At 42.8% G+C, this 11502-nt stretch overlaps 1 protein-coding gene across 1 annotated transcript in view; it reads left to right on the top strand.

Moving 5' to 3' along the window:
* Positions 1–11502, top strand: part of ttn.1 (titin, tandem duplicate 1) — a 167479-nt gene that overhangs the window by 135206 nt on the left and 20771 nt on the right. Inside the window, exons 164-177 of the mRNA XM_070448227.1 lie at positions 37–333; positions 469–1056; positions 1171–1473; positions 1580–1876; positions 1980–2267; positions 2394–2693; positions 2926–3228; positions 3336–3719; positions 3845–5611; positions 6269–6562; positions 6691–6975; positions 7104–7403; positions 8881–11043; positions 11159–11461. Coding sequence (XP_070304328.1) covers positions 37–333; positions 469–1056; positions 1171–1473; positions 1580–1876; positions 1980–2267; positions 2394–2693; positions 2926–3228; positions 3336–3719; positions 3845–5611; positions 6269–6562; positions 6691–6975; positions 7104–7403; positions 8881–11043; positions 11159–11461 — 7872 coding nt within the window. The remainder of the gene's footprint in view (positions 1–36; positions 334–468; positions 1057–1170; positions 1474–1579; positions 1877–1979; positions 2268–2393; positions 2694–2925; positions 3229–3335; positions 3720–3844; positions 5612–6268; positions 6563–6690; positions 6976–7103; positions 7404–8880; positions 11044–11158; positions 11462–11502) is intronic.

Raw genomic sequence — 11502 nt, 5'->3', positions numbered from 1 at the left:
TTGATTGTTTATAACTTTTGTTCTTAATATTTGCAGAAAAACCAAGTCCACCTCAAAAGCTTGGGGCTATTGCGGTAACCAAGGACAGTGTTACAATCGGATGGATGAGACCAGAACACGATGGTGGAAGCAGAGTAACTCAGTACTTCATTGAAGCACTTGAGAAAGGACAACCCAAATGGTCGAAGGTTACTCTTGTGAACACAACTTCCTTCCAAATCAAAAACTTGAAGGAAAATGCTGAATACTTCTTCAGAGTTAGTGCTCAGAATCATGCTGGACTCGGCGAACCCAAAGAGATGATCGTTCCTGTTGTAGTGAAAGATCAACTGGGTAGGTTTTCAACTCACCTCTTCTAATTTTGAATTTTGAATTATATAAATATTGTCAGCATATCTGTCATGGCTAATAGTGTATGTTAACTGATAATTAGCTAAATTGTATATGCTGTGACTGTTTGTTTTACAGAGGCCCCAGATTTTGACATGAAGAACTACCCCAGCAATACTGTCTATGTGAGATCAGGATCAAATCTGACCTTTGAGCTTCCTATGACCAGCAAACCTTTGGCAAAGGTTATTCTATCAAGAAACACTGTTATTCTGAAACCATCCAAGAGATTGGTCACTCAAGTTACTGCTGAAAGCCTGATCATCAAACTGAACGAGAGCATTGCAAGTGATGCTGGCAGATATGACATCATCGCCTCCAATACAAGTGGTATCACCAAGATGTTCATCAACATCGTTGTGTTGGATAGACCTGGTCCTCCAACTGGCCCTATTGAGGTTGGTGAAGTGACTGAATCCACAGTGGCTCTCAAATGGGCTCCTCCTGTGTATGATGGTGGCAGCCCAGTTACCAACTACGTTGTACTGAGACGTGAAACAAGCACACCTGCTTGGACTGAAGTGTCTTCTCAGGTTGCGAGAAGTGCCATAAAGGCCGGCAAGCTTACCAAAGGAGAGGAATATCAGTTCAGAATCAAGGCAGAGAATCGCTTTGGTATCAGTGACCACATTGACACCCCACCAATCACAGTGAAGCTTCCATACAGTAAGTGTCTCTATCATTTATTAGTATACCATCCATTCCCACTACCTTAATCACTATCTTCATTTGTCTTTGAATTAGACTGAAATTTACATTGGATTACATTGTTTATTCTAGCATTCCCTGGCCCTCCATCAACACCATGGGTAACCATGGTTTCAAGAGAGAGCATTACAGTCAACTGGAACGAGCCTGTCACAGATGGAGGAAACACTGTCACGGGCTACCACCTGCAGATGAAAGAGAGAAGCAGTATTCTGTGGCAAAAGGTCAACAAAGTAGCAATCATTGGAACACAGCTGAGAGTAACAAACATCTGCCCTGGCCTCATCTACGAATTCAAGGTGACAGCAGAAAATGCAGCTGGTATTGGAAAAATCAGCAAAATATCAGAAGAGGTGCTCGCCATTGATAACTGCGGTAAATGTCTTATGGATTATTTTTGTTTTTTGGTCACTGAATTTGTTGTGGATGGTGTTGGTATTTTTCATCAACTGTTCTTGATCAATTTGATTTTCTATTTCAGAGCCCCCGGCAGCTGTAAGAGTCTCCGAGATCACAAAGAACTCCATCAGTCTGGCCTGGGTTAGGCCGCCTTATGATGGTGGCAGCAAGATCACTGGATACATGGTGGAGAGGAAGGACTGCCCAGATGGCAGATGGACAAGGGCCAACTTCACTAACGTGATTGAGATGAACTTCACAATGTCATGCTTGACCCAGAATGAATCCTATGAGTTCAGAGTTTACGCAAAGAACGCAATCGGTTCTATCAGCAATCCATCTGATGTCGTCGGTCCAATCACTTGTGTCGATTCATGTGGTGAGTTGAGCTCATTTTACTTTTCAATGGTTAAAGAAACTGTCATTTGCTTGATATTTGCTTTATTATTTTGTTGCTAATATTTTGTTTTTCTCATGTTCAGGTGCCCCTGCGATCGATCTTCCTCCAGAGTATTTAGATGTTGTGAAATACAAAGCCGGATCCATGGTTAAGATCAGAGTGGGAATTCTTGCCAAGCCTCTGCCAACAATTGAGTGGTACAAGGATGGAAAAGAAATGGTGTCAAGCACTACACTATCCATCGAGAGCACTACTGATTGCTCTAGTCTTCTCATCAAGGACGCAACTCGTAGCCACACTGGCACATATGAAATAAAGATTAAAAACGCTCTGGGCTCGGCATCTGCCACCATCAGGATAGAAGTTCTAGGTAAACATTTTTTACATGTCATTTAGCTTATGTCATCTAATTGTGTCATACTTTAATTTGCAACAGACATGTTGTTATGAGTTAAATAATGTATTAATGCACTCAATGTTTTCTCCTCTTCACCAGACAAACCTGGACCACCTCCTGGCTTGATTCAGTTTATGCTAGTCACAGCAGACAAGATCATTCTTAAGTGGGAGCCAATCACTGATGAGGGTGGTGCTAAGGTCAGCCATTATGTTGTGGAGAAACGTGAAACCAGCAGAGTGGTATGGTCTACCGTGTCTGAGAGACTAGAAGAGTGCTACATAGGTGTCATGAAGTTGGTACGAGGAAATGAGTACATTTTCCGTGTGAGGGGTGTCAACAAGTTCGGAAATGGAGAGCCCTTGGACTCTGAGCCTGTTATTGCCAAAAATTTATTTGGTAAGTATAAAACAAAACAGGACATAACGTTGTGGTATACAAATTAAAATACACTATTTTGAAACACACAAACGGAAGTTGTATCTGATGGAATATAAAGCAGACATTCCCCAAAATGATCAACTTGACCTGCATATTAAGTCTTCTGTTATAAAAGACATAAAAGACAGTTACCCCTCTGTTTTTGGATTTACTTTTAGAACTTAACCGACTCTTTATATTATTTTCACAGTTACCCCAGGACAGCCTGCCACACCAGAGGTAACAACTATAACCAAATCAACAATGGTAGTTGTATGGGACAAACCAGGTGTGGATGGCGGTAGTCAAGTAACTGGCTACTACCTTGAGAGACGTGACAAGAAGAGCCTTCGCTGGATAAAGGTCTTGAAAGATCCGATTAACAACACCACTACGACTATCTTTAACCTAACAGAAGGCAATGAATATCAATACCGTGTGTGTGCCATCAACAAAGCCGGAGAGGGCCCCTTCTCAGATGTGTCTGACTACTACAAAGCAGCTGATCCAGTTGGTAAGCAAAAAAATGTAACATCCATCTAACTTATGTAATAAGTAAAAGTCATATCCTTTACTTCTCTATGAAAACTATATCTACATTATGTGAATTCTCTTTATTAGAACCACCATATGAACCTACCAAGCTCAAAGTGGTTGACTCAACCAAGACATCTATCACCCTTGGATGGGCCAAGCCAGAGTGGGACGGAGGCAGTGAGATCCTCAGCTACGTTGTTGAACAGCTGACGGACGTGGAGGGTCTACGACGCAAACCACCCAAAGAAGAATCATCTGAATCAGAAGGAGAAGAAGAGGAGGAAGAAGAAGCAGACAATGGAGAATGGATTGTAATCAGCCAGAAGGGAGAAGTGAGGACAGCAGAGTACGTTGTTTCCGGCCTAACACCAGATGTTGACTACTACTTCCGTGTATCTGCAGTCAACATCGCAGGGCGTGGAGAGGCCATTAAGATGAAAGAGCCCGTTCATGCTAAGGATATTCTGGGTAAGTTAACACACCTCATGGTTTCATTGCATCTACATTGACATTTTGTTTCATAAGATTTTGTCCCTTTTCCTAGTAGTGAAAAGGCAGTAAATAAAGTATGTATCTTTTAATGATTTTTACAGAGGAAGCTATCTTCGATCCAGATGTTGCCATGAGAACTCACTACATCGTAAAAGCCAAGCAGGATGTGGAGATCACAGTGCCCCTCAAGGGCAGACCTGCACCTAGTGCTACTTGGATGTTCGGAGACGAGAACATCGACAATAATAAAAAATATGAAATCCACCACACAGATACTACATCAACCCTTGTTATTCCAGAAGTCAGCCGTAATGACACTGGTAGGTACACTGTGAAGATTGAAAACGGTGTAGGAGAGCCAAAGTCAATGACACTGTCTGTGAAGGTTCAAGACTCACCAGCTGTCTGCACGAACCTGGTGTTGAAGGATGTCACTCGTGGTAAAGTAACCATGTGCTGGGAAGAACCTGAACTTGATGGTGGTGCTGATATTACCAATTACATCATTGAAAAGAGAGACTCATCCAAGAGATCCTACTCTAGTGTGACAACCAAATGCACAGAACAATTTTATACCATTGAAGATCTCTCAGAGAAAACATCCTTCTTCTTCCGTGTATCAGCAGAGAATGAATTTGGAATAAGTGATCCTTGCAGCACAGTTGAACCAGTAAAAGCTACAGAAACTCCTGGTCCAGTCAAAGAAGTTTCTATGAAGGATGCCTCAAAGACCTCTGTAACACTGCAGTGGGTGAAGCCTGATTATGATGGTGGAAGCATCATATCTGACTACGTCATTGAGAAGAGACTCAAGGGTGAAGAGGACTGGGCAGCTGCCGGCTGCAGCAAACAATGTGAACACGAAGTACCAAAACTCAAAGAAACCTCACAAATGAATTTCAGAGTTGCCGCCAGAAATGAAAAGGGGAAGGGTGACTTCACTGAAATTGGACCAATTGAAGTGAAGGACTTTGTCATCCCACCAGAGGCCAACCTGGATGAGTATCCAGGTGGGGAAATCAGTGTCCGTGTGGGCCATAATGTACACATTGAATTGCCCTATAAGGGTAAACCCAGACCTGCCACGTATTGGCTTAAGGACAATATGCCACTGAAGGAGAGCGAACTAGTACGCTTCAGGAAAACAGACAACAAAGTTGTTCTCATGATCAAGAATGTGAGACCAGAGCATGGTGGGAAATACACACTTACTCTTGATAACAGGGTGTACAGAAAATCCTTCAACGTTTTTGTCATAACTCGCGGACCACCATCAAAGCCTGTCGCACCCATCAACTTTGATGAGGTCAGAGCAGACAGTGTCACAATATCCTGGGAGGAGCCAAATGATTACGGAGGTGGAGAAATCACTTGCTACTCTGTAGAGAAGCGCGACACATCTCAGAATGACTGGAAGATGGCATGCTCTAGTGTCACTGACACAACATTCAAGGTGCCCAACTTGATCAAGGGAATAGGGTACCAGTTCAGAGTGCGTGCTGAGAATATATATGGAGTCAGTGAGCCGCTGGTGTCACCAAGCGTTGTCGCTAAACACCAGTTCAGGCCTGCAGGTCCACCAGGAAAGCCTGTTGTGTACAACGTCACCAACGACGGAATGACAATTCAGTGGGAGCTGCCCGTCTTCAATGGTGGCTGTCCAGTCAAGGGCTACCATGTTGAGAAGAAGGAGAAGAACAGTGTCATGTGGCAGAAGGTCAACACTGTGGCTATCGCTGGAACAGACTACAGAATTCTTGGCCTTATTGAAGGACTGGAATATCAATTCAGAGTCTACGCTCAGAATGATGCCGGATTCAGCCGCAAGAGTGACGAAAGCAACACCACCATGGCAGTTTCTCCAGTTGGTAAGTCCTTATTCAAATGGAAACTAATCATGGTTTTCTGTTAATAATGGTATACTGTTATTAATCCCCGGGCTGAACAAGGCAGTGAGTTTCAGGTCAGCAATGGGTGCAGCATACCTTTTCATTAAAGTGGCATTCAGCAGTAGAAACAATAACAAGCTGAGAGATGGGGCTGGAGAAATGTAACCACAATCAAATTCATAGATAGAGCTATAGATGCAACGACTGATCATCCATGATATCAAAATTATATGTTTAACCATGTTTTGAGGATAATTAGTGTTTGTTTACATTTTTTTTACAAACATTGGAGTAAAACAAGCTTATATTTTAAGTTCTGGTGGGGAACATATTTTAGGTTCTGGTGGGGAACCTAGCATTTATATGTTATATTCTTCAAGAATCGATAGGTACAAATCTTTATTTTATAAGTCCAGAAATGAATGTAGCAACTGCTGTTTGTGACTTTAACGTACAGATTCTTACAATCAACACAATGATGGTATGAAATCCAATGCCTTTGAAAGTGCAAGTACCATGAATAGCTTATGTAATAGGGAAGTATAAACCAAGTGATATAAGCACGTTCCCAGACTTAGTCCATGTGTGATTCAAACATGTGAAAGTGAATGATAAAAAAATTTGTTCCTTTTTTAGATCCACCTGGTCAACCTGACTACACTGATGTGACCAGCAATTCTGTCGCCCTGAAATGGGACGCACCCAAACGTGATGGCGGCAGCAAGATTGTGGCTTACAATGTTGAAAAACGCCAAGGACAGGGCCGCTGGCTGAAGAGCAACTTCACTGATGTCCACGACACCCAGTTTACTGTCACTGGTCTTGCTTGCAATGAACGCTATGAGTTCAGAATTATTGCAAGAAATGCTATTGGCGTAGTGAGTCCCCCATCCAACTCATCTGGACACATCGTGGTCAGAGATGAAAGTGGTAAGGGAATACATGATATATTGAAATAAAAATAATACATTTGACATGATAATATGAATATGCAATATGTTTTGCTTTGTAATATACAAAACACTAATGATGTACATGTACACCTTTTGTCTTTCCAGCTTCTCCAAACATTGAGTTTGGCGCAGAGTATTTTGAGGGACTCACAATCAAGGCAGGAGACAATATGAGACTAAAAGTATCGATCACTGGACGACCACAGCCCAAGGTTGTGTGGTTCAGAGACGGCGTGCAAATCACCAAGTCGATGATGGACACCACCACAGTTGCTGGATCAAGCATGCTCTTTGTACGTGATGCTGACCGCAGTCACAAAGGAACTTACACAGTGGAAGCCACCAATAGCCAAGGAACCAAGAAGGAGGACATCATTGTCCAAGTCCATGGTTGGTTTCATTTTATTGTCACAACATTCAAATAGCACTGTGATTTATCTTGTTTGACATCATTGTAGATAGTGAATCAGTCTTGTACTGTACATGTCAAATGTTAATGATTCTCTATTCTAATCTAGATACTCCTGGAGAGCCGGTGGGACCTATCATTTTCAGTGATATCTCTGAAGGAAAAGTGACCCTCACATGGAATCCACCGGAGAACGACGGCTGCTCTGACATCTCTCACTACATTGTTGAGAAGCGTGAGACCTCTAAGATCTCATGGGCACTTGTCTCGGATTGCTGTAAAGAAACAGTATACCACGCCACCAAGCTGATGAAGACCAATGAGTACCAGTTCCGTGTTTCTGCTGTCAACAGGTTTGGTACCGGCCGACCATTGGATTCAAGTCCCATCATTGCACAAATGCAATATAGTAAGTCCAAGGGCTCAATAGCTTCAATAGCATTCACACTGATATAGGGGCTAGGCGTAATGTAAATTGCATTATGGCTGAGCATGGACATGCCAAACACTGTCAATAAACTAGATTAAATTAATTATTGATAAGGCCTAAAAAGAGAACAAATAATTATAATCAAATTCTAAATAAAACGAAACAACAACTTGTTTTAAATACGCTATGTCACACTTACAGCCATCATAATTTCTCCTCGTGGGCATAAAATAATAAAACAATGCACATTCCAACTTTTCACAGTAGCTGGACAAAGATCCAATAGAAATAGAAAGGGAGAATGTCCACTCACACTTATACTGCTCCCAAATAGGCCTATATTTTATGAACATAATCAGAACCATCTTACAGATCAGATCGCATTCACACATCTCAAGAAGTTGCATTGCAAGTGTGCCAAGGACGTTATTACCATAAAACCAGGAAGATGAATCAGTTTGGTTGTAATAAAATGTAACAAAAATAAATGTCATTATATCATAAAACCGCCAGGATAAAAAAGACACGCATTGCTGTTGAACCAGCCTTTGTTATAGTAGGCCTAAGTGAGTTTTGAACATATGATATGGAAAACAAGCAATTTTTACAGATTACAGGTAACTTCTAAATATGAGGTTCACCAGTATTCACAGAGGCTCTCATCTCTCATTTCATGATGGGCATGGACACATAGCCTACATCATGGAGGGGGTTTTAAGCACGTCCAAAATAATCTCGGCCTGCCTACAATGCATAGATAAAAAGGGAATGTCAGCTCACTGTTTAACTCCTCTCAAACTTTATATTTTAATAAAGCTTTGGTGATTAAGATTTATTTCCAAGCGGTATCAGGAGCCAAACCCTTTATCCACAGTCTTGACTACTTCATTCTTGCATTGGGCAGATAAAAAAGCCTTAATTGAGAGGAGAGACTATGCTCAAATAAAACAAAATGGGAAAAAACATGTTTTTATGTTTCTAAATACAAAGTATACAGGCACCAAAAGCACATTAGGCTACTCTTGTTCCATGCGCATGTGGGCAATGTGTGTCATGGCTGGATAGGCTGTGTTTCCGCTGTCAAAATTCATGCCATAACCAACTGCATTACTGCTACAATAAGCTTTTGGTTGGTCTTTAAATAGCCTTATCAGTGCTGCTTGAAATTAGCACTTTGGATCATGTTTTTAAGGACACACCTCTAATATTTTCAGCCTGCACCTCTGAGCGCAAGGGAGCTGATATAAAATAGGTAAATTGCTGAACCTGGCGTTGGGCTTGGAAAATGCCAGTGCGCCAGTTTTTACATGACGAAATTGCAAACTAACATGCGTTTGATACTAGCGCCGCTTCAATGCCAGCCGAAAATAGAGCCCCAAGTCTGAATATGATTTTGGAATTTAACAGCTCACTTTACCAAAATGTCTTTATATTTTTTTACCCCCTTTTCCTACAGCTACTCCTGATGCACCTGGCACACCTGATTCCACTGCAGTTTCTGGAGACAGTATCACACTGGCATGGGAAGCACCCACATCTGATGGAGGAAATCCTATTCAGTACTACATTGTTGAAAAACGTGAGAAGAAGACTGTCCGCTGGGACAAGGTGAGGTCAAAGAAGCCCATTGTGGAGCCTGCTCACCGGGTGGATCATCTCACTGAAGATATGGAGTATGAGTTCCGTGTGATGGCAGTAAACAACGCCGGTATCGGAGCACCGAGTAACATCTCAATGGCCATTAAAGCCAGCGAGCCAAAAGATATTGCATGCGCTTCATCTGTGGTTCATGTAACCGACTCTACAGATACAACTATCAGTTTGGAATGGACCAAGCCTAAAGATGATGGTGGCAGTCCCATCCATGGATACGTCATTGAGTTGCACAAGGTATCTGAGGGAGAACTAAAAGAAATACTAGCTAAACCTAAGAAGGTGGTAGACAGCTCAGAAGAGGAGGAGGAGGAGGAGGAGGAAGTGAAAGAAGAGGATACCAGAGAATGGATCAGAATCAATGAGGATCTGGTCAATGATACAAAATACGTTGCAACTGGTTTGGAAACTGGTTCATACTACCTGCTTCGTGTTTCTGCCCAGAATAGTATTGGAAAGGGAGAGGAGCAAGAGATTCCTGAGCCAGTACAGGCTGTGGACAGACACGTAAAACCTGACGTTGATATTGACGCTACCTTCAAACATACACACATTGTGAAGAAGGGAGGCACCGTCTGTCTCCGTATCGCCTATAAAGGAAAACCAACTCCTTCAGTTAAATGGAGTAAAGAAGATGAAGAAGAACTTGGTGTCATGACAGATATTACTACTACAGAGACCTACACTGCTCTAACGATAGAAAAGTGTACCAGATACGATTCTGGAAGATACACTCTTACTCTGGAGAACAGCAGTGGCGTAAGGGAAGTTGATTTCATTGTAAAGGTATTGGATACACCTGGACTTCCAGGACCTATTGCCTTTGCAGAAGTGTCCAGAGGAGCACTGACACTGGTTTGGGAACCTCCAGCTAATGAAGGTGGAGCTCGCGTTCAACATTACATTGTAGAGAGGCGTGAGGCAAGTCGTCGTACCTGGAACCAATCCGGTGGCAAGGTCACTGCGCTATCCTTACATATCCAGGATCTTCTGGAAGGTGTTCCCTACTTTTTCAGAGTCTCAGGAGAGAACCAGTACGGTATTGGTGAACCTTTTGAGACGATAGATCCCATTATTGCTACTGCAGAGCCTTCTTCACCAATGAGATTGGATGTTGTGGACGTCACAGACACTACAGCAACACTCTCCTGGGTCAAACCCGAGCACGACGGTGGTAGTCGTATCACAGGCTACATCATTGAGCATAAGGCAAAGACCACAGATAAATGGGTCGTTGGTGGTGAGACCAAGAACGAGAGCATCACTCTAGAATTATGTAGGACTGCAGAGTATGAGTTCCGCGTTAAGGCAAAGAACGATGCAGGCAACAGCTTACCAAGAGAAGCACTATCCTCAGTGGTAATCAAAGAGCCACAGATTGAACCAACTGCAGATCTCAGTGAAATATCTAACCAGGAGGTCATCTGTAAAGTGGGTAATACCTTCACCATCGATGTGCCCATCACTGGTAGACCAGCACCGAAGGTAATCTGGAAACTGGAGGAGATGAGGCTGAAAGATACTGAAAGGGTTGCAATCAAGACTGTCAAAGACAGAACAACCCTGTCTGTCAGAGACGCCATGAGGGGCGATGGTGGCAGATACTTCCTCAGTCTGGAAAATTCTGCTGGATCCAAGACGTTCTTCGTTACTGTCAATGTCATTGGAAGACCTGGTCCCCCCGTTGGACCCGTTGAAGTTTCATCCATAACATCAGAATCATGTGAGATTGCTTGGGAAGCACCAGAGGATGACGGTGGAACAGATATCACCAACTACATCGTTGAGAAGCGTGAATCTGGCTCCACTGCCTGGACACTCATCAACTCCAGTGTGAAACGCACCAACCTCAGTGTGGGACATCTGACAAAGTACATGCAATACACCTTCCGCGTCAGTGCTGAGAACAGATTTGGCACAAGCAAATCAACTGAATCTGAGACCATTGTCGCTGAGAATCCATTCGGTGAGTATAAGTTAAGAGAAATCTATGCTTCACATGTTTCCTTTTTTCACACGTTAATTGTTAAGAGTGAAAAGTATCAACTGAAATTGAGTGATATTGTTTGTGTTGATAATAGGTCCTGCTGGTGCACCAACCAGACCTTCTGTATACAACGTGGCTTCCACCACCTGCCACATTCGCTGGGAGGAGCCATACCACGATGGTGGTAGCAAGGTGACTGGATACTGGATTGAAAAGAAAGAACGAAACAACATCCTTTGGGTGAGGGAGAACAAGATCCCATGCTTTGAATGTGACTACAGAGTAGAGGGACTTATTGAAGGCCTTTCGTACCAGTTCCGTGTCTTTGCAATGAACAGTGGTGGCCTCGGCAAAGCTAGCGAGGCATCCAAGCCTATGGTGGCTCAAAATCCAGTTGGTGAGTTCTGATTTCCCCAAAAAACTTTGGGATACTATCAC

Source organism: Salvelinus sp. IW2-2015, linkage group LG2 (assembly GCF_002910315.2).
Source record: "Salvelinus sp. IW2-2015 linkage group LG2, ASM291031v2, whole genome shotgun sequence".
In the NCBI taxonomy this organism is placed as follows: Eukaryota; Metazoa; Chordata; class Actinopteri; order Salmoniformes; family Salmonidae; genus Salvelinus; species Salvelinus sp. IW2-2015.
This window is presented reverse-complemented; position numbering and strand designations above follow the sequence as displayed.